Raw genomic sequence first — 23,970 nt, forward strand, 5'->3', positions numbered from 1 at the left:
ATAGTGCCTCTCAATTTCGGCCGAATGATTGCAAATTCGGGCAAGTGGTGCACACTTCCGCTGCACCACTCTGCACTAGAGAGAGATGAATCTACATGGCTATCTGGGGTTCTCTTCGGACAACTGTTGAACAAAAAAGGCAAGGCCGTCCCTGGGTGGGCTTGAACCACCAACCTTTCGGTTAACAGCCGAACAATCTAACCAATTGTGCCACAGAGACTGTGCACACAGGTGCTGTTGAATTATTTTATGGGGATGTATGCGTGTCTTTTGGAGGGAGGAAGTAAGTCTGCTCCAAGAAGTTTAACGCCACTTATTCCTACAACGAAGCATTCCCTATGTGGCAGCAGAGTGGTGCAGCGGAAGTGTGCTGGGCCCATAACCCAGAGGTTGATGGATCGAAACCATCCTCTGCTAGGCAGGATTTCATTTTTGCACCTCGCTTTATCGCATGGGCAAAACGGTTTCCATAGCCCTGTAAGAGAAAGTGTAGCAGTGGCTGTGTGCACATTCTCTGTGGTGCAGTTGGTTAGTGTGTTTGGCTGTTAACTGAAAGGTTGGTGGTTCAAGCCCACCCAGGGATGGCCTTGCATTTTGTGTTCAACAGTTGTACGAAGAAAACCCCAGACAGCCATGTAGATTCAAGGTATATCACAATGATACATGCTAGGCTGGCTTCAGCAGGCAGTGTTGGTGGTATAATGGTGAGCATAGCTGCCTTCCAAGCAGTTGACCTGGGTTTGATCCCTGGCCAATGTATGTGAGCATGCTTTTGACATCCTACAAATCCCTGGAAGACGAGACAAGAGAGGAGGAAGAGGATTTCTTTTAAGTAAAAAAAAGACATCCGAATTCCCGAACACACATTTTTGCCCGAATTTTGTTACCGACCCCGAACCGAATTCGAATCCGAACCGAATTTGGTGATCGCAACCAAATCCAAATTTTTCCCAGACCAGAATTCTAATGTACCCGAATCGATTTTTGGTACATTCGAGCATGCTTGTTTGTGAGTACTTATCTTCCAGTTTTCTGTTTATTATTACAGTATTTGGTTTGTGAGTACCCATCTTTCAGTTGTCTGTTTATTACAGTGTTTGGTTTGTGAGTACCCATCTTTCAGTTGTCTGTTTATTACAGTGTTTGGTTTGTGAGTACCCATCTTCCAGTTGTCTGTTAATTACTGTATTCTGACTTTTTTTTTGCAATTTTTCAAGATACGTCACCAAGAACACAGATCTTTACATAAACAATTTGTGCTAATACTGCAAATCTCAAATCAAGGATTTTGTAGTGATGCTGATTTTATTATGTTCAATAGTTTATCATGTTTATTTTTAATTCCAGAGCGAGAAGACAACACTGAAAGAATTATTGCAGCTGTCGTGTCATTTTTTATAATTCTAATAATTCTGGTTTTAGGCCTCTGGCTGTCCTGTAAAATGGCAAAAAAAGGTGAGTTTATTAGAGATTACTGTTTAGCCATTAATATAACAGTTGTTGACATTTTAATTCTCACTGCTCAAGAAAGAAAATCTTATTACATTTTTTGCATTATAAGTACCGTAGGTACTAAACATTATCTGAAATTACATCTGTTTAATTGAAGTGCTATGCTAAAGCCTTGTACTAGATGGTTCTTAGCCAAGGCGGCTGGTTGGGGACGCTGTTCAGATCTCAGCCCAGAATTGTTACCCAAGAGATCGAGTTCTGATCCCTGCTATCATTTTTTATTGTTTTGGGTGGCGTGTCCTTTCCCTGTACACACACGCTGCTCAGCTACCTGCTGAGCAGTGGCAGGCGAGATTCACTGCAAATCTGTCTGATTCATTCGAGGCAAGTTATTCAGAAATCTGAGGCCAAAAATTCAGCATGAGGCACAATTTGTATGTAAATCTGTGGTACCAATTTTCATATTTAATTCCAAAGCCACCATACATGCTATTATCATGAAATCTGGTATGTACATTGGGGCTAATGGCTAGAACAGGATTCTTTTTTTTAAAGACTAGTTTTTTGGAAAAAAAATTGATTTTGCTGTTTAGGTGAGTAAAAACTTCAAACAGGAGCAGTGTGTCAAACCATTTTTGGATCATAGCTAAACTCCTAAACATACTATTTGCCATGAGTCAGGGTCACTTTTGTCAAGTGTGAAGTATTTTTTTTTCTTCTTCTTTTGAAAAAGCCTATTAGTTTTTGAGCAAATTGACTTTTACACTTTGGCAGGACAATGTGCTTTTTATACCTTATAATAAATTAGTGTTAGTTTAATTTTGTCATTGGAGCCTTAGTTGTTCACTGCAGCGAGTCACTTGAAGGTCTCTAGATGGCCAAGAGGTGTTCTTGCATCTCATACTGACCGTAATAAGGCTGATGTGAGCTTCTGTCTACAAATCCCACTGATTGTAATTGTATTTCCTTGATTGCAAAGTATTCTGACTGAGCTGGATGAAACATTATTATGCAAGATGGCTTCGTCCAGTACATAGCCATTGGCTGGGATGGGGGAGTATTATGATTTTTACATATATTAAATTATTTTTGCTTCCAGGCAGGTAGGATTGCTGTATAGACAATATGGAGTTATGGGAGTGCATGCTTTGCTAGACTATAGTTCTGCTTTTAGTTTTTATCCTCAGCTTCAAAAATATGCTGTTACAGGGACACCCATTGGAGTTGATATGATAAATATGAATTTTGCATATGGCTTAGACTGCACATTCTTCTACTCTATGCTGTTTATGTCTTCCAGATCCCCCAACTCTGTCTCCAATTTCAGGGAATGATGAGCTGACTGACATGAATAAGACGACTCTGACTTGTCAGATAATGAAATACAGACCTGATGACATAACAGTGTCTGTGCGTCTGAGAAGGTGTGGCCAGCCGGGGGAGACCATCCACACCTGGAAATCCAGAGACCACACAGCTACAGCCATGTTGACCACCGATGGTGCCAATATGGTAGTAAATGTGGATGAGGAATCCATGCTGATGAATGGAGCTGTCAGGCAGGAGGATAGTCCTCTACAGTTGGAGGTGGCTCATCAAATCACATGTAATGACCGCCCCGTTCACCTTAAAACTGGTGTACTGAATCGCTGGCGCAGGAGGATATTTGGCACCTTCTGCTGTCAGTGCTTCCTCTCTATAACTCCCAGCTATGATATGGATAATGGAGCAGAATTATCTATACTTGTAACACACCCAGCACTGACATCAGTGAAGTCTGTACAAAAAGTTCTCAAAGTCACGGGAGGTGAGTGTCTTCTTTCACGCTGTAAGTTCTGTGTTGTTCCAGTTTCAGTAGATACACATTACATTTATAATTCTTTAAACTTCCATTTACATTTTCACAAGTCACAAGGTAAACACATTTGAATTGTTATGTGATATCTAAGAAGAATCCAGCCTATAACTGTGACCAGATGTACTTCAACCACGTAAAGCTTGATTATCCATAAGGCTACTCGAGTTAGTGCCCAGGAATGATGGTTATCCAGGGCCTGCTTGGCATCCCCTCTGAGCCATACCTTTACCTTACCAAAAAGGCCCGGGGCAAAGTAAGGGTAGGGAATACTGCTCTCTTGCCTAGGCCACATTTTGCATAAATCATTCTCTGCATCCAGGTACTGAGTAGTAGAGCTGATCAATTAAATACTAACAATTCTGCCTTGCATACAAATTGTATGCAGCTTTGAATTGGGCTGAACAAAATCAAATGGAAGTTGTACTAAATTGCCCTATTTCCAAATTGCATACAATCTGCATGGAATTTGCATGCCAGAATTATTAGCATCTTGATGACCATTTCTAGCAATGAATAACGAGCCTAATGTTTGTGTCTCTGTGTTAATTCATTTTTTGGGTTTTGTATTTTTTTTTTTTCTTAAAGCATTGTTACTTGTGGAAAATTACTATACACGAGTTTACCATAAGGCTGCATCATATCAAGGCTGAATACAAACGTTTTGCGAATACTCTGTACATTAAAGGAAACCGGAATTGAGATGGATATGGAGGGGCTGTCATCATTATTTCCACTAAAACATGCTATTTACCTGTCTGTGAAGCTCTAGGCTTGGTTCACACCTGCTGTATAAACCAGACACATTTTTTCCATTTCGCAGGAAGCAGACAGGGATGTGTCAATCAATCCTATGTTAAAGTGACCTCTTTTAACAAAAAAAAAAAGATTTAAAACAAACCTTCCCCAAACGGAGGTTCGTAATGATGTGTGCTTGTGGAGACGAGGGCTATGGAGCAGCCTCCATTGGTAAGTTAATTTAATGCTGAAGCAAACATCATTTTACAAACCTCCGGGAAGGGGGATGTGGTACACTGGTCAATCACTCCAACCCTGCATCCACCTACTGGAGTGGGACATCTCAGACACAAACCACAAACACAATTTACACAAGCGGGCACAATTTACAAGAGTGGCTGTAAAGACACTAATCAGAAACATTGTAAAGCAGTCATTTAACCAGGTACCCATATTATACAGTTACTGCCATTGGTAAGGAGATTAGTATTGCTGCAAAAGGGTGCCATTAACAGGCGCTATTTTTCAAGGCCATGCACATGAAGACTCTCATTGGCTAAGTATGGAAAGTGTTTTGCAAGTTGGGAGGTACATCGGTATGTTAGATTGAGAGGCAGGAGAGAAAGATCAAAAGATAAAAATTAAGGAGCCCACCTGCTTTTCTTCTGGGATTTGTCCAGTACTGCTGTATGATGAACCCATGACAACTATGGTGACTGTGCCTTATTTACAGGACATTCTCTAACTAACACACTTTTTATATTCTGATTAATACACAGTTCCTCCAGTATTAAAGATGATTTTGGCACCGAAGTGCCAGAAATACAAAGAAAAAAGTACTTTAACTTGTCAGATCAGTGAATTCAAACCTCGAGCTTTATCCATCATCTGGTTGAGGAGGGACAAAAATGACCAAGAAAGCGAATTAATCAGCTGGAATTCTGGAAGACAAATAATACACAACGGGAAATATACATTTGAGCTTAATCAGGAGGAACATCATGATAAGTCGTACAGCATTGTGAACAGCCTGATCATGAAATCAGCAGAGACCAGTGATGATGGAATAACCTACATCTGTAGAGCCCACCATCCTGCCACCCAGAAAGCCATTGAAGAAGAACATACAGTAAAAGTGATCGGTGAGCGACTAGAATTTTACAACTTGAATTTTAAAACAATTTTAACACATTGTTTCAAATATGTCATACAGTGCTTGCAAGTTTCCCTGACATTGAATCCCATTTTCACATTTTAAATGATTTGAACCACTTCAGCCTTCAGTCGTTTTTCACCTTATGCATCCGAGCAATTTTCACCTCCCATTCATTCGCCAATAACTTTATCACTGCTAATCACAATGAATTGATCTATATCTTGTTTTTTCCACCACCAATTAGGCTTTCTTTGGGTGGTACATTTTACTAAGAATTATTTTTTGTAAATGCATTTTAACCCTTCTGGCGGTTTGCTAAAAATTCGCCAGGGGGCAGCAAATCCGTTTTTTTTTTTTAAATTTTTCTTTTTCATGTAGCGAAGCGGCATCCCCCCAGCCCCTCTGATCGCCTCCAGCGATCGGAGATCAGGAGATCCCGTTCACGGGCGGGATGACGTCACCGACGTCATCGACGTTGTGACGTCAAAGGGGACTCCGATCCACCCCACAGCACTGCCTGGCACTGATTGGCCAGGATGTGCACGGGGTCTGGGGGGGGGCGGCCGCGGCGCGACGAATAGCGGCGGATCGGCGGGTAGCGGCGGCGATCGCATTGCACACGCAGCTAGCAAAGTGCTAGCTGCGTGTAGCAAAAAAAAAAATTATGCAAATAGGCCCAGCGGGGCCTGAGCGGTGCTTTCCGGCGGCATAGCCCGTGCTCAGCACGGGCTTACCGCCAGGGAAGTTAACAGGAATATTAAGAAAAAAAAATTAAAAAATCATTATTTTTCAGCCATTATAGCTTTAAAATGATACATGCTACCATGATTAAAACCCACGTATTTTATTTGCTCATTTGTTCCAGTTATTACACCATTTAAATTATATCCCTGTCACAGTTATTACACCATTTAAATTATATCCCTATCACAATGTATGGCGCCACTATTTTATTTGGAAATAAAAGTGCATTTTTTTAGTTTTGCGTCCATCACTATTTACAAGCTTATAATTTAAAAAATATTAGTTGTATACCCTCTTCACATGCATATTAAAGAAGTTAAGACCATTAGGTAACTATTTATTTATTTATTTTTTTTGTTTTTTAAGTTGAAAATGGTATTTGGGTACTTTTTGGGTGTGGGAGGTACATTAAAAATGTATGTGCATGTAGTTTTACTACACTTGTGGCTACAAGTTGGCCACAGTGAGTTTGTTTTTCTGCTCGCTCACAGAAACTACAAGGCGGACGTGTTTTTTTTCCAGAAAGACTGCGGCTTATGAAAAGAAGCCATCGTTTTTTTCTACCGGGGACGTAGATCGATGAATGGGAACAATGCTACTGAGGGAGGGGGGAGGCGGCACGGGAACAGCAGCCTTTTGGACGTGAAAGGCACATCCAAAAGGCAAAAATAGTTAAAGGATTTTTAAAAGAGCACTCTCCTCACAATAATTATTTTATCTAAGGCTGTATTCACAATGGGACGTTGCGGTTTAATGCAACGTTAAAGTCGCAACGTTAAAGTCGCAACGTGTCTGCGTTAAGAGGTAACGCACTGCAAGCAGTTAGTTACCACAACGCAACATTTTAACGCGACTTTAACGACGCACTGTGAACGGCCCATAGGATTAGCATTGCGGTGCGGTAAGCGGCGTTATAAAACTTTATAACGTGCGACCATAACATCCCACTGTGAATGTGACCTTTGTCCTATACAACCTTGTCCTGGGCGTGCTGCAAAAAAAAAAATCTTGGAAAATCGCTCTGTTCTAGCGTTTTAGAGCGATTTTCCACTTTCCTATACTGAACATTGAGGCTGAATCGCCTCAGAAATGCTGCAGGACCCGTGTTTGCATTTGGGAAAAACCACATCGCTCTGGTGTGATCCATCCTATTCAAATACATTAGCCAAGCGCTTTTCAAAGTGCTAGGAGTGTAATAACGCTCAGAAGCGCTCTTGGTGTGCACCAGCCCTTATATGCACAACCAAAAATGACAATTTCAAAGAGAATGCTTCCTTATCCTATGAAATGATGGTTCCAAAGTCCTTTTCTTCTGCTTGACCCTTTTCTTGCACTATATTCAGATAGAACCTCAAAAAACATAGAAAGACAGTCATAGCAGGGGCAACTCCAGGATTTTCAAAGGGGGGATTCCTGAAAGGTCTCTCTCAACCAAGCCAAAGATAACAATAATAATATGGTAGGACATTAGAGTATGACTACAGTAGGGAATGGATTCTGAGCTCCTCTGAGGACAGTCAGTGATATTAGTATGTACTCTGTAAAGTGATGCAGACGATGTCAGTGCTATATAAATACATAATAGTAGTTAGAAAGCGACACTGTTGAATATTTCATTTTTGGGGGGGTAAGTGAGACAGAGACAGGAGAGTGGGAGAAAGAGATAGAATAAAGTGGGGTAAAGGTAGAGAGAGGAACGTGAACGAGAGTAAAGAGAAAGAGACATGAGCGGGTGCCATTGTGTCTGTTGGGAAGAAGAGTCAGGGAAAGAGAGATAGGATAGGAGAGGAATGAGTGACATGAAAGAAGGAGACAGAGAGAGACACACAGGACAGAGAAGATGAGAGAGAGAGAGATACAGGACAAAGGTAATGGAAGGCAACACAGAAACAGGAGTGGGGTACCCGACCAGGATTGCAATATTCTATTTTGCAGGGTCATACTGATATAATGCACAGACACATTGCACTGTTATGAGCATATACCAGAGAGAGGGTGAGAAAAACCTGGGGAGATCAAAACACAAAATTCAGTGAGCAGTGCTGGTTCTAGACTTTTTGTGAGGATGCCCCAACCCCCCCCCCTTACTTTTTATTTTTTGGAATGATTGCACAGCACCAGGCGAGGGGTGCAATCATGATGCCGCTCCAGGAGCCCATGCTGCCTGAGAAAGCTGCCTCACCTGGCGTCATGGGCCACCCAGCCCTGTCAGTGAGAAATAAAGGTAATTGGCTATCACATAAACAGCCCAAGACCAGGAAGTATTCAGCTGGCTTATCCATCTAGACCTCCCTCAGTGCTTCTTCTCGCTACAGAAGTCGGCTGACTGTAAAGGTGGCCGTACATTTTGTGACTCAGTGACCAAACGAGCATTGGATTCAATGATTATAATCGAATTGGATGAAAATCGGTGCCGCCAAGAGCATGCCTGATCAATCAGTTCTTATCAGAAAGAGATCTGTTCGGCCGCCAAAATCGCTAGCTGTATGGACAACTTGAGCATTGTTATCTGGATCTACTGGCTTCTGCAGAATATTCAGTGAATACAGATAATAATGTGGACAGCCAACATCTGTAATGAAGGGGAAGTGAAGCCTTCTGCATGGTCCCAACTTCCTTCTTTACAAGCACACAGCAGAGGCACAGGGCTGTGCTCATACCTGGCTCTGTGATCTGTCAAGTTCCCTAAAGCTGCTCCATGCTCTGTACACACACTGCTGCTACATCCAAAGTAAACTGGGCACATAGTGCAGGCAGTGTTGTGAGCACTAGGATTCCTGCAGACATTCTGCTGAGTCAACCTGTGCCTGTTTACAAATATTGCATTGGCCCCAGTCTGGGCACCAGTTATCCTCCCTAAACTTGTCTGTGCATAGTATAGTCTGTTTGGTACAACGGTTCCAGGGTTCATCACTAGGACACAAAAGCACCTTCCGTTGTATGTTTAACGGTTCACCAGCTTCCACCACTGTGACTTGCATCTATCACTGTCACCTGAGTAGCACACTCACTTGGCCCCTTAGCTGCCCAGACCAACAAACCGCAACACTCACTTTTAAAGAGGAACTTCAGCCTAAACAACATACTGTCATTAAAGAGAACCTGAGGTGGGTTCTAAGAATCCTACTAGCACACAGAGGCTGGGTCTGCATATAATGACCAGCCTCTGTTGCTATACAGTGCCCCCCTAGGCCCCCCCTGTGCTCTGCGGTGCCCCCATAAATCAAAGCCGTGCTAGCAACACACAGTGTGTCAATAGCCGGCTGTTTACTTCAATCAGCGGGGAGGGAAGGGACGCAGGCGGGGAGGGGCGACATAGAGGAGACGGGGTAGCGCCGAGACTGACGCATCCAGATGTAAACAGCCGGTTAGTGATGTTGCTAGCACGGCGTATGATTTATGGGGACAGCAGAGCGCAGGAGGGGCCTGAGGGAGATGCTGCATAGCAACAGAGGCTGGGCATTATATGCAGACCCAGCCTCTATGTCTAATAGGATTCTTAGAACCCACCTCAGGTTCTCTTTAAGTTACATTAGTTATGCTAATTAAAGTATATAGGAAATATAATCTCATACCCACCCTGTTTTAAAAGAACAGGCAAATGTTTGTGATTTCATGGGGGCAGCCATCTTTTTCATGGGGGCAGCCATCTTTTTCATGGGGGCAGCCATCTTTTTGGTTGAAAGGAGGTGACAGGGACCATTAGACACAGCTCCAACTGTCCTGTGTCCTGATCACCCCTCCCGCACCAGGCTTCAAATCTCAAATAAAAAAAATAAAAAAAATTGCACCAAAGCAGCAGAACGAGAACAACATCAGAAATCCCATCATGCTTTGCATCAGGGGAAAAATGCCCAGGCAGTTTTCTTCTATGCAGCTAAAAAGGAGCCTTGGGTAAGAAAAACAAAGTTCTGATGCTGTGAAACCGCTAAAGAAACACCAAGCCTTTTCAGTGCTGCTGAGTAGATTTTTAGTCTGGAGGTTCACTTCAAGACAGACTGGTCCTTTCCACATCAGGATACAGCAGTACTTCCATACACCTCAGAGAAAATAAAACACTATCACTGCGCAGCTATCTGCATACCAGAGCCAGATATAAAGTAATAACTCTCCTAGTGCCGCTGCCAACAATCTAGATTTTTGAACATTGAACCTTGAACAATCTAGAAACTAGGTTCTCAACGTGTGGTACGCGTACCCCAGGGGGTATTTCTGGTGGTTCCAGGGGGTACTCAGGCTTGATATGCTTAACCAAGAATATCAAATTTAGAGTTTTAGAAAATGATAAATCTTATTTAAACAACACCAAATTAGTATTTTAGCTAATTAAAAGCAATAGTAAATGCTTGGAAATTGTTTAGAACCAATTATAATGTACTACGATTAAAGGGACACCGAGCAGTGCAGAAACTATGGAAAGATGCATATCATTTTAAAGCTCTCTTTCTCCTCTTTCAAATGATATATAAATAGCCACCCTACACCTTTTAGTTTTCGCTATTTTCGCGATTGAAATTGCCAAGGCTGCGATTTCGATCACGAAAATAGAGAAAACTAAAAGGCATAGGGCGACGATTTAGGGGTCGTCAGAAAGAGGAGAAAGAGAGCTTTAAAATGATATCCATCTTTCTATAGTTACATTGTATTACACAGGGCGACTTTTTCTGCTGAATGGAGCTGCTGAATTTGAGAAAAAGTCGCCCTGTGTAATACAATGTAACTATGGAAAGATGGATATCAAAGAGGAGAAAGAGAGCTTTAAAATGATATGCATCTTTTCCATAGTTTTTGCACTGCTCGGAGTCCCTTTAAATATTTTGTCAAGGGGTACTTGTGGTAATGTTTTCTATGTTAGGGGGTACTTGGCGAGTACAGGGTTTTAGAAGGGGTACATACTAATAAAATGTTGAGAAACACTGCTCTAGAACATTAAAGAGAGTGCCAGATCATTATTTATTAATTTGTACCAGAGGAGGGGTGGGGCCATTTACCTCTAAGACATCTGGGCACCCCATCATATATTGGCTATACCACGAAGAGTGCGAGATATTAACATTTATACTATTTACTATGGAAGTATTTGGTGCTGTGCCAATTGTGCTAAGTGATCCCTTTTATTGTCTACGTGAGTAGATGACTCTTTAGATGTAGCAGGTGTAAAAGCCCATGCACACTCGCAAAAAAGGTTGTCCAAAACAGTGTTTCCTATCGTAGACAAGCTGCTCAGCTCTCTGCAGATTGGTGTGTTCTGCACAGTGCAGAGGAGAGCGTACATTTAAGGGCTGGTTCACACGGGCGTTTTTGCGGCGTTTCGGACGCAACGTTTTTTGGTATCTAATGCTGTCCCATTCCAGTGAATGGGAGCGTTTAGAGCTGGCTTTTGCAGGCTTTCATGAAAGCCTGGCGGTAGATCCCGGCCTTGTGTCTCATCTCAAAAGCAACATGTTGCTTTCAGAGGTAAACGCCGGGAAACTATTGCAGAGACCCAAACTGCTAACCTTGAAGGCTTCCCAAAAGCCTTCAAAAGCTAGCGTCTAAACGCTGGCGCTTAAACGCCGACATTTGAACATGGCGCCAAGCGAAAGCTCAGCAGAAGCCTGTCTGAACCAGCCCTAAAGGGGAACTGAAGTGAGAGTGATAGGGTGGCTGCCATATTTATCTACTTTTAAACAATACCAGTTGCCCGGCAGCCCTGCTGATCTATTTGACTGCAGTAGTTTTTGAATCACACCAGAAACAAGCATGCAGCTAATCTTGTCAGATCTAACAATAATGTCAGAAACACCTGATCTGCTGCATGCTTGTTCAGGGGCATGTTCAGGGGCTATGGCTAAAAGTATTAGAGGTAAAGGATCAGCAGGATAGCCAGGTAAGTGGTATTGCTTAAAAGTAAATAAATATGGCAGCCTCCACATCTCTCTCACTTAAAGGGAACCAGAGATGAACGATTCACACAAAATAAACACATCAGTTGATAGCTTGTAAAGAATAAATGCTGTACCTGATAATTTTGTCGCTCTGGTGTGACTTTTTGAGTGCTTTTATCCATTATTGCTCCAGGAAATATCCAATATGGCCGCCGGCTCATCAGGGCCGGATTTGTACTTTTTCCCGCCCTATGCCCGTTGTCATCAACTCCCCCCCGATGTCCCCCCACCCCCCCTTCCCCCCCGCCTGCTCTGCCCAACTTTCTAAAACTTTTGAGGCAGGTCAACATATTTAAACTGTGAGCCTCACACAGACGCAGTATCAGCTTCTTGCTCGGGCTCTGGCGGAAATAGCCGAGCCAGATTGGATCTGCTCTACTGCACAGGTGCGAGCTGCCTGCGCAGTAGAGTAGACCCAATTGGACTTGGCCTTTTCTGCCGGTGCCCGAGCAGAAAGCAGCTGTTTAGAGTTCAGGGCAACCCAGAGGTGGAAACCGTAGTGTGCCTGTGCAGACTTTCCAGGGGGCCAGTGCTGGATAAGGGGTGCTAAGGAGGATGAGGGAAGCTTTATTCGTGTCTAGAGACTTCCACGTCCAGAGGAATATAACCCCCTAGGGCACTTTTTTCACTACAGCTACCATTTACTGCAGTGGGGGCTATGCAGCAGCATACTTTTATACAGCACCTGACATGTCACATGACATGCAAAAACACCTGGGAGCTGTACAGAAGTATGCAGCATAAGGCCCAGTTCACACTGACACAAAAAAACCAGACTGTAAGTGGACAGTGACGGAACAAATCCTAATGGTAATGGACCTAATGTTAACCTATGGATCAGTTCCCATTGCTCCTTTAGGGGGCTGGAACCCACTAGAGTGATTTTTTTTGAGCGTTTAGGGAGGTCTTCAAAACGCTAGTTGTTTCCCTAAATGCTCAGTTAATGGATGGGCCAAATTCCACTGGAGCGATTGCGATGACCAACATCGCAAACGCAGGACATGCAGCATTTTTGAGCGTCAGCGTTTCTGCAAAGTAAAGTATATAAACGCTGGCATAATCACTCATGAATCTTCATACAGAGTGATTTGCTAGCATTTTTAAATTACGGCACACTGTACAAAAAATGAAAATTAATTGAAAGGACCAATCAGAATTATAATCGCTACACAATCACTTGCAAAAAACCTTACACTTTTTCAAATCGCTCCCAAAATCGCCAGAAAACGCTCATGAAATTGCTTACAAAACGCTCATTAAAAATTCTAGCATTTGTACAGGGCTCCAGGCCTCAGAATTGATCCGTTCCTCAGAACGTAAAGAAAACTTGAGTCTGCATTGATTTTTCCAGATCGAAGGACATGTCGCATTGAACGTGCACTAAAGGAACGGATAAAAAACGAATATCTTTAAAAACGTATCCGGTTTAGACATACGTTTTTACACGGATCCGGTTTTTTTTTATCTACAGTGTGAACCGGCCTTAAAGTGCCTAGGTGTAATTAAAAACAGAGAGTTTAGATCTTCCCTGCCACTGGAGTAGGTAGAATATCATGCTCTGCTCCTCTGAATGTAGGGAGAGGGTGTCAGTGGTACACTGGTTTGTAGTTTTACAGCACTGTGTAGCAAATGCATTTGCATCCATGTTATGTGAATGTCAGACACATAACTTCTAACCTGTAACTGAGAGGCTCAGCAATGTGCTGCCCTGTCAGCCTGCCCAGAAGGGCTTAAACACACTTTTTGTTTTCGTGGAGGTCTACACCTCTGCCCTGCCATTCATCACTCCCAGCGGCACGGCAAAATCTCTCGAGCATTACTGAGTGCTGGTTCCCAGCAGACATTAGCGTACACAGCAGCTGCCAGTGTAACACCGGAAGGAGAATGACAGACTCAGTGAGACACAGAGCAGGGTAGAAGCAGGGGAGTACAGCACTGCATTAAAGCCATGTGGAGATTGCATCTATAGCTTGGCAGAACGATACCATACCGAACGTTCCAAGCTGATTTCATTTCCTGGACCTGCACAGTCTCCTGTATCCCCGCCCCTCTGAATTCCGATAGGCAGGAGCAGGAAGGATGACGGGGATACAAAGGGTTGCACTATTGCCATTGGTCAGACTTCTGGAGGCTGAAGTTTTTGGTAAAGCCTCTTCCATGGCTTGCACAGGCTGATTCTGAAGAGGGGGCGGAGAGACTACAATTAAATGACAGCGGGCAGAGCTGTAATAATGCGACCACTGCTCCTGTCTATTAGCAAAGCTGCCCGCTCTGTCCCTGTCTGTAACTGCCGATGCTGCACACACAGGCATGCTACTGTCCTGTGTGCAGAGCAAAGCGAGGGGCGGCTGCAGACAAAGTGACATTGCTTCATTGTGGGAAATAGCATGGGTGGCCATTAAGACACTGCTGCCTGTTTCTTAACCCGCCCCTTCCTTGGCTACGCCCTAGTCCGGGGCCTGTGTGGCCTGCCCACAAATCCGGCCCTGCGGCTCATATTCCTTCTGCTTCCAGGTTATGAGGAGTTCTGGATGTGCTGTCTAGCCTTTATGAGACTATAGACAAGCAGGGCTGCTTCTGCAGCATTTCATCTGTGTGCTTTCAACTTCATATTCTGGTATGCTGTGTGGCTGCCTGTAGGAAGTGTCTCTCATAGTAATGAAACTGCATACAGTAGATAATAATGATGACTGGCTGCACAGACAGAGCACACAGATCACACAGCCACACTTGTCTGTTAGACAGAGATTTTTCCTGCAGCAACAGCCCCTCCCATGTCATCACAGCTCTCAGTATGCAAAGCAGGAAATCAAAGCCAGGAGGTGGCAGGCTTGGGCTTGAAAAGACTCCACAGAGGAGTGACTCAGCTATTATGATTCTAGGTCAAACCTCAACTGAATAGTCGGTGGATTCTTATCACAGTTGCTAATAGACTAATTAAGCAGATAACAATGAAACTAAAAGCAGGGTAGGTGTTTACTGTCATGTTCCCACTGATAAATGTAATAAAATACATGAGGATGCTTCTTCTCTGGTTCTCTTTAAGTTGCCCTTTAATAAAGACACCTGTTAATTTGGGCACGAGATATTGATGATAATAGAATATTGATAATGTCACTGAAGTTGTACTATTGGTTTCCCTACCCTCACCCTCACATTAACCTCCCCCCCACCTATGTCTAATGTTTGTATGTGGAGACTGAGCTGGCTAAAGGTCCGTACACACGCCGGACTGGAGGCAACGACGGGTCCATCGTCACCTCCCGCTGGGTGGGCGTTCCAACGACAGTCCGGCGTGTGTACGCACTGTCGACGGACTGATAATGCTGCTTCTGAGCGATCCGCCCGGCGGATCGCTCAGAAACAGCCGTATCAGTCTGCCGACAGTGCGTACACACGCCGGACTGTTGTTGGAACGCCCACCCAGCGGGAGGTGACGACGGACCCGTCGTTGCCTCCAGTCCGGCGTGTGTACGGACCTTTAGAGACAGAGAGCAAACAGTAGTAGTAAATTGATTTAGCGTACAATAAAGATTACTTAGACTGAAAAGCAAAGGTCATTTTTATAGATTGTATAGCACTGATATATACTGTATTACATCAATTTTCCAGCAAAATAAAATGTTTCCACTACCCCAGCCATCTCTCCTCACAACATGGGACACTTCTACCCATCTTCCACATTCAGAAAAAAAATGTATTTTCCTACTTTTTATTACTCATACAGTTAATATATTTGCTTTTGTGCACAGTTAATTTTGTCCATTTAGAAATCACAAGTTCCCGAAGGACAGTTTATCTGCTCTGAAAGCTGCCTTTACATTTTATTCATAGCTGCTAAAAATTATACATTAAAATCTTCTTAACTGTGTGCATCCTTTTTTTTTTCCTCATTACATTTTTATTGAAATATAATAAAAATTGCATACATAGAAAACGGCACTTATCTTTGGATAAGACATATCAAAGTGGATATGAGATAAACTTTGACTCATTGCATAATTGTGTCCCTTTCATATAGTTTACAGGGCATTCCTCAAGCCAAATACTTTTTTGTTTTTGTTTTAATACCCTAATTCCCTATAAACTAAACAAGCCACGCCCACAGCTTTTCGCAGTGCCTTGGCACTGTAGCAAGGGCTTACAGGAGCTCAGTCTGGGCAGGAGGAGGGGGAGGTGTTACTAGCCATTGATTTCAGAGGCAGAGGGGAGGAGGAGAGGGGACTGAATTTACACACAGGCAAGCTGATAGCATCTCCAGCCCTTAAGCTGGCCATACACTAGGCCGATTCCCGCCAGATCGACAGCAGATTCGATCACTGGGATCGAATGTGCTGTCACATCGTTCCCGCAACACGCCGAATTTCGATACATTTCGTCCGATTCCGTCGATCGCTCCGTGCGGAAAATTACCGTTTGATCGCGAGCGGGTAGGGAGCGCATCGCTAGCGGCGTTCGAGTACCCGACGACCGACGCAATAGTCCGCATACATTACCTGCTCCGCCGGCACGATTGCCCCCGTCACCGCTGCTCCATCTGCGCGCTGGTCTGGTCTCCGGGTCCGGCATGCTTCACTTCTTCTAGCCCGGCAGGAAGTTTAAACAGTAGAGGGCGCTCTACTGTTTAAACTTCCTGCCGGGGCAGGAAGAAGTAAAGCATGCCGGACCTGGAGACCAGAGCGGAGACAGAGCAGCGGTGACCGGGGGCAGTCGCGCCGGCGGAGCAGGTAATGTAGGTGGCGGCGGGGGGGAGCGGCGGCAGCAGCACCACCACAACAGATTGTGAACGGTTTCAGGCTGAAATCGGTTCACAATCTGTTTGCAGTAAAGGTAGCCATACGATCCCTCCCTGATCAGATTCGATCAGAGAGGGATCTATCTGTTGGTCGAATCTGATGGCACATCGACCAGTGTATGGCTACCTTTAGCCTGTAACAATGTGACAAACAGAACATGGCTGCCCTCATTGTATCACAGGAATAAATAATCATAAACTTTTGCAGCTAGATATGCTGTGTAAACTATCTAAACTTTAGATAAGATAAGTAACAAGTTACTCGTTATAGTTAGTTTTTCATCTAGGATCCACTTTAAGATATATCATAAAGTAATAAGACAAAGAAAGGACTATCATGACTTATGATGTTATCATATGAATGAGCAGACCTGTAGAACAGGAAGCTGTCAATATTCCGTACAGTTTTAAGACAGTGTTACACTTTGGCATGTGTACTTTAAATAGACTGAGGGAAATAGCTCCAAAAACCGCTCATTAACATGGCCTCTCAGGCTGAGCGAATTAAAGTGACTACAGTTTACTATAAGAATGACCTCCTGAACAGGCCATCCTATGCAGTAAGATAATATCTTAATAAGTACACATGTCTACCTTTACCATGTAAATGAGTAGTAAAATAGAGTTAGAACAGAGACAACATTAACTGCACAAATCCCATTAGTAAAGACTCAAAATGAGTCTAGGCCTTCCTGTGAGGAAATGTGCTAAACTAATGAGGCTGTAATTATAGCCAGAATACCAATAACAGCAACAACGGTAACTGTCAACTGTGTGCATGCTTAAAGCAGAGAGAGCTTGTTTTCAGCTCCACTAAGAATGTAACAACAGAGGAATGTAAACAAAAGATAATGTTATCGCCTCTTCAAATACTGAGCATAAGCTGAAGGAGCATTCCACTGCAGAGGAAAGTGCTGTGTTTAACTGTTTGAATGCTGTTCTGCTACAATTCTTTTGTGGTAGTAGGTTTAAAGCTGTAAGTAATCCTTTACAGCAAATAAGAAATGCTGAGTTTTAGACCCAAAGAAGTTATAGGCATCGCTGTTTGTCTTGCTGCCTTTTATAAATTGAACAGTGCCTCACATGGGGAAAATGCTCTGTTTTTGATGCTTGTTCATGAAGAAAAAAACTAATCTGTGGATGACCTTCAGAAATTGAATGGCATGATGTTGTGTTACTGGCAGAGGGTGGTCACACTAACTATATTTCTTTATTATTATTTTTTTCCTGCACTAATACTGTTTCTAGACTAAATAAAATGTTTCATTGCATTGCATATGAAATTATTTCCACTGTCAATTTTTTTTCTTTTTTTAAAAAAATGTACTGAAGACTTCTGCTTCTTCCTAACGGTGTTGTGTGATATTTCAGCGGCTCCGGTATTGGAAGCAATTGAGAAGAAGCAAGAGGTTGTTTATGCTAATGAAAAGCTGGATCTGTCCTGTAGAATCCACTCATTTTACCCATCACTAATAACAGTCACATGGTACTCAGTGGATGAGAAGTCTATGCCATCAGTCACCAGTGAGCCTCTCCTGGATCCCAGCACTGGACTCTATCATGTCACCAGTAAACCCAGCTACACTCCGACTATAAAGGATGAAGGGAAGAGTCTCCGCTGTGCGGTACAACATGAGAGTCTGACAAAGCCTAAATATGTCAACTGGACACTGAAAGACCTCAGTAAGTGTAGTAAAGGATTACTTTTTTGAGTATTTGTGTGGACAGTTTTCCAGAAGTTCTTGACACTGATTGCTGAGTGCACTGCATAGTATGTCAAGCAGTAGGAGAGAGAAGACACACAAGGCCATTAGAGGATCCGAATTTCAGGATGTAGTGGAAAAAAAATTCTATTTATTTTAAGCCATTTTTATGTCACTCTGGCCACATGGAAAGCAATAATTTCACATTTGTGTGTGAGATTTTCATATGTTGACTCGGTGGCTCCTCTTCCCTCTCCAGCAAGTCAGCTTTATGCTAGATACACACGATACAATTTTCTGGCAGATTTACCTGCCAGATCGATTTATTCCAAAATGTCCGATCTGAATTTCGATCAATGTTCCAATGGATTTTCCATTCACTTCTATCGAAATTGATCGGGAAATCGAAATTCAGATCGGACATATTAGAAAAAATCGATCTAGCAGGTAAATATGCCAGAAAATTGTACCGTGTGTACCCAGCATAAGTGAACCTGATTTACTAAGTGTCGTGAAGTAAATAAACTTGTAGGAAATCAAAAAAAGGAAAAAACCGAGAGCCCAATATGGTGTAGTATGTTATAGACAATTGATAAGTGGTTTGGTGAGAGAAATTATACTCACAAACATGGGTTACCAGTCCGGCAACCACTATAAAGGCAGGTGAGGAGATTAGGCCTGTCCTCACTCAGGAGTAAGAAGTTGCTCTCTGTAGTAAAGAAACAAGAATGGGGGTAGCACTCCCCTCCAACAGGAGTTGACACAGTATGTTTGAATGTAGAACAGAGGCACCAGCAGGATAAAAGTTGATAAAATCTTTAAAAATGCTTGGAGGAAGTGGTGGACTTGCCTCCCAAAATCAGACAAGAGATCCTACCTGAGGCGCTAAACCTGATACTACAGAAATCCTGTTGTCCCCATTTTGTTTGCCTGATGAAGCGGCCTTGACCTGCGAAACGTGTTGCACTGTTATTTGGGGTACCGTATAATAAATGTATTGATTTATATGAAGACAGGATCTCTTGTCTGCTTTTGGGAGGCAAGTCCACCACTTCCTCCAAGCATTTTTAAAGATTTTATCAACTTTTATCCTGGTGGCGCCTCTGTTCTAAATAAACTTGTGTTCACTTCAAACATCCAATCAGCTTAAACAACCCTTACTTTCATTCCAGTATCCCTGTATGTGATTTGGTGTTTAGATATTGTGGTTGAGCGCTAGAGATGGCCCGAACTGTTCCTGGAGAACTTGGGCTCTTCGCTGGTCACGTTTAACTAAATTTTTTTGGGTTAAAAAATTGCGTTCACATTTTTTACATTAAAGTTACATTAAAGCTGACTTTAGCGGTTAATAGCAAAGCCCCAAAACATGCTAGAAACACCATATTTGCAGGGTATATTAAGAAGGACAATGGGAAGAAGAGGACATTTTCAAAAAGACCTTATAGTTTTGGGAAAATCAATTTCAAAGTTCTTCCGCTGAGTGTGGGAAATATTTTAATGGCCGCCGACTTTAGCATTTATCAGCAAAGCCCCCAAATGTGCTAGAAACACCAAATTTGCATGGTGTGTGGTATCCTCCTGATCCCCATTGGTCTGTTAAGGAACCAATGGGGAGCCCTGGAGGGAAGATTCAAAGATGCTTTTCTCTCAGCTATACCTAGTATAGCTGAGAACTCTGTCCTGTGCGGATGGAGGCTGCACCGTGGTCTCTCACTGTCCTCGCCACCTGCCCACACCTATCAGCCTCATCCAGTGCACTAGATGCCAGCATGGGTGGGGGTGATAGGTGCGGGGAGGACAGTGGGAGACCACAATGAAGTCTCCGCACAGGACAGGGCTGTCAGCTATACAGTATAGCTGAGAGCTGCGGTGGGAAGCATTGTGGGTGGTGGGAGGGTGGCGTCTGGCAGAGATCTTCAATCCGCTTAAGGAAAGGATATTGGCGTAGGACTTTTCCAAGGATATTGGCGTGGGAACATTTTTTTAAAGGTACATGTATTTATGGTTAATTAAGTACATTAAATACTTTTTTGTTGTGTTTTTATTTCATTTAATTCTTTGTGGAAATGGGTATTGGGTACTTTGTACCCCTATACTCATTTCTCCTATGCAGGGGGCTGGTATCTGTGGTCCCCCGTCTATAAGGGGACTCCCAGATGCCACCATGAACCCACCCCCCAGGGCATCGTCGGCCTCCACCTCCTCCTGGGGCATCAGAGGTAGGGTAGAGCCCCTTGTCCATGGATTGGACAAGAGCTCTGGGGGGAGGCTTGGCTGCCCCTCTCCCCCAGAGCCCCCATACCATGTGGGCTGGTATAAGCTAAGGGTGCAAAGCCCCACGCGGATGGGGCTCTGCATTTTGGCTATCCCAGCCTGCATGGGGACAAGGGGTTAAAGAGGCTCGGGAGAGGGGACCACACATTTTTTTTTATATTTCCTACACTCTGAACATTTATAAAAAAAATAAATACATTTATATACATGTTAATACTTTATCTGTCATTTTACCGCATTTACTTTGCTACTTTTCCCTCAAGATCGATGTGTGGAGGCAAGTTTTCTCTTGCCTTATTATCTCCAGCATGATCTTAGTGAATTGAGGCCAATGTCCAGGACCTTGGATGTATCAGAACTGATTATCAGGTCCAGCATAGAGGAAAAGCCACGTTAATGTTCTCATTACATTTAGAAATGAGATTTCATTCAAAACTACGCTTACGAATTTACGCGTAGCGGTACGCCCACTATGCGTAGTTAACATGTGAATTGCGTAGTGAACTACGAATGCGTTACTCGCATCTAATTTTCCACGTGTGATTGTATGCTTACAAGTTTACGCATTGGAAAGGGGAATGTACGCATAGAAGAGTTGCCGGTATATGCTCTTAAAGAGGAATTAATGCGTAAAATTTTCGGCATGTGGGCATAAACATCCGCATACACTACGCTTCACACTACGCGTAATTGTGCATTTTAACACGTAGTCTACGAAATGCATACAAAGCGAATATTTGATTCCGAAGCCGTAGTTTGGCGATGCGTAATTGCGTAAAACTATGCGCTGTTCCAGTGTAGCGAAGTTGGCTGACTACGACCATCCCTAGAACATCTCCCTGTGTGCATATACTTCGGACAGTGGTGGGAGACGTGTGAGGAGGACGCACTGGTATGCGTGTTGCCAGGGTTTAGCAGCTGTGGCCTAGCGCCTGTTTTTTGACAAGCGGGCCTTTTTTTAAAAAACTTTTAAATGTTTTTATTCTGCTGGCACCTCTGTTCATCAAAGTCATGTTTTTATTAGTGTTGTATAATTATCAACCAAGTGCAAACAGTAGAGCTTTATGATGAATATTTGTTAGCTTGAAAAGTTTTAGCTAAGCGTTCTTTGGCCAAGATAAATACAATGAGAATATTGAACAGCAATTAGGAGTGTCTGTATATGTTGAAGGGTGCTGAGGAGAGTCCTCTATAGTACACAGAGGGGGGGGGGAGGTGATCCCATGGTAAGGTATTAAAAGTTTTATGTGTCTAAAGACATCATTAAGCTAGAAATCCTTTTTCTGGGTTAAGTGCTCAAACAGATGAGTTGCTTTTAGTAGTCGTAATCTAAGGCCGATTTTGGGCAGAGCAGATGAACTTACCAGTGTGTCTTTTTTACATTGACCCTTATTTATTTATAGGGGTGTGCATAGACACATGCTAACCAAATTTTCCCCTTAAAGGACAATTGAAGTGAGAGAGATATGGAGGCTGCCATATTTATTTCCTTTTAAAGAGAGTCTGAAGTGAAATCTGAAAGAAAAAACAAATACTTACCTAAGCTGAGGGAAGGCTCTAGGTCCTGTAGAGCCTTCCTGTTCTCTCCCCGGTCTCCGTGTTCCCCGCAGGCTCCTCTTTAGCAGTCCACAACCAATTTGGTAGTGGAATGCTCTCTTCCAGGTTGGGTAGACTTCGGGAAGCCTGAGTGCCGCTCCATACTGCGCATGCACAAGCACCCTCTCTCACGCACTTGCAGTACAGAGCCGCTAGTCTTCGGAAGCCCAAGCACGAGGCAGATTTAAACAATGAAGGCTGCGTGGGAGCGAGGAGACCAGCAGGAGAATGGCAAGGCTCTACAGGACCCAGCAGGGTTGCCAACTCATACCTTTAAATACTGACATATCTAAGTTATACAGGTTCTGGGGCTTCTCACACATAATCAGTGCCTAAACTGCATCTAACTAGCCACAAGACCTGTATAATTCATAAGCGTCCGTATTTAAAGGGATGAGTTGGCAACACTGGGACCCAGAACCTTCCCTCTCCTTAGGTGAGTATCTGTTTTTTTCTTTCAGATTTCACTTCAGATTCACTTTAAGCCATACCAGTTAGCCTGGCTATCCTGTGGATTCTCTGTCTCTAATATAATTTTAGCTATAGACCCTGAACAAGCATGCAGCAAATCAGGTTTCTGCCATTATTGTCAGACAAGATTAGTTGCATGCGTGTTTCTGGTGTTATTCAAACACTACTGCAGCCAAATAGATTAGCAGGGCTAGCAAGCAACTGGTATTGTCTAAAAGGAAATAAATATAGCAGCCTCCGTATACCTCTCTCTTCAGTTGTCCTTTAAGAAGCACCAGTTTGGGACAAAACATGTTGATATTTTCTTGGTGTTTTCACTTCTGTACTTACACTAGACAAAACTTGGCTAATGCAGCCTTTTGGGGCCATCTCAGCTGAGCATATAATGTGAGTACAGAAGCTCTGAGCTTATTGTTTCTCTCCTTACCCCACCTGGCGGAAACCACTCTGCCATGCAAAGCAACATCTTCCCTCCTCCCCTCCCCAAGGCAACAGAACGCATTGCTTGGCGATACCCAAGGTTCACGGCAATATACGTACAGTACCTATAGTTACTTGGAAACCATTAGCATAACATCAGACAGATTACAGAGAGGGATGTAGGGATAGGGGGCACTTGGTCTTTTTTTAGTTTCACAATTATACACTATATATACAATAACATTTGTAAAGTGCTTTTCTCCCATAGGACTTCGAGCGCATAGTTATGTCTCCGATCAATACAAGGTTACAGGTTGGACTGTGTTACAAAGGAAAAAGTCATTTGTTCATAAATGTCAGACTAAACAGGTGGCTTTTAAGTTTGGACTTAAATGCTTCCAGGGATGGAGCTGTCCTGATTGGGTGTGGCAGGGCGTTCCAAAGCGTAGAGTCAGCATGACAGAAGGCTCTGTCTCCAAAGGTTTTGAGGTGGACTCTGGGGGTGACCAAGTTATTAGACCGCTTTGAGCTAAGATTGTGGGGGGGGGGGGGGGGGTGAGGCAGTTGCAACATGTCCTTCAGGTATCCAGGGCCCATATTGTGCAAGGATTTAAATGTTAAAAAGCCAATCTTAACCACCCTGGCGTTCTGATTAAATCGCCAGGGTGGCTGCGGGAGGGTTTTTTTTAAATAAAAAAAAAACTATTTCATGCAGCCAACTGAAAGTTGGCTGCATAAAAGCCCACTAGAGGGCGCTCCGGAGGCGTTCTTCCGATCGCCTCCGGCGGCCAGAAGTAACACGGAAGGCCGCAATAAGCGGCCTTCCGTGTTTCGCTTAC

The 23,970-nt window shown here is 43.4% G+C and overlaps 1 protein-coding gene across 1 annotated transcript in view; it reads left to right on the top strand.

Annotated features, from left to right (window-relative positions):
- Positions 1-23,970, top strand: part of LOC137537949 (uncharacterized) — a 76,338-nt gene that overhangs the window by 40,237 nt on the left and 12,131 nt on the right. Inside the window, exons 4-7 of the mRNA XM_068259876.1 lie at positions 1,348-1,455; positions 2,753-3,259; positions 4,825-5,187; positions 18,039-18,350. Of these exons, the coding sequence (XP_068115977.1) occupies positions 1,348-1,455; positions 2,753-3,259; positions 4,825-5,187; positions 18,039-18,350 (1,290 nt within the window). The remainder of the gene's footprint in view (positions 1-1,347; positions 1,456-2,752; positions 3,260-4,824; positions 5,188-18,038; positions 18,351-23,970) is intronic.

Source organism: Hyperolius riggenbachi, chromosome 11 (genome assembly GCF_040937935.1).
Source record: "Hyperolius riggenbachi isolate aHypRig1 chromosome 11, aHypRig1.pri, whole genome shotgun sequence".
In the NCBI taxonomy this organism is placed as follows: domain Eukaryota; kingdom Metazoa; phylum Chordata; class Amphibia; order Anura; family Hyperoliidae; genus Hyperolius; species Hyperolius riggenbachi.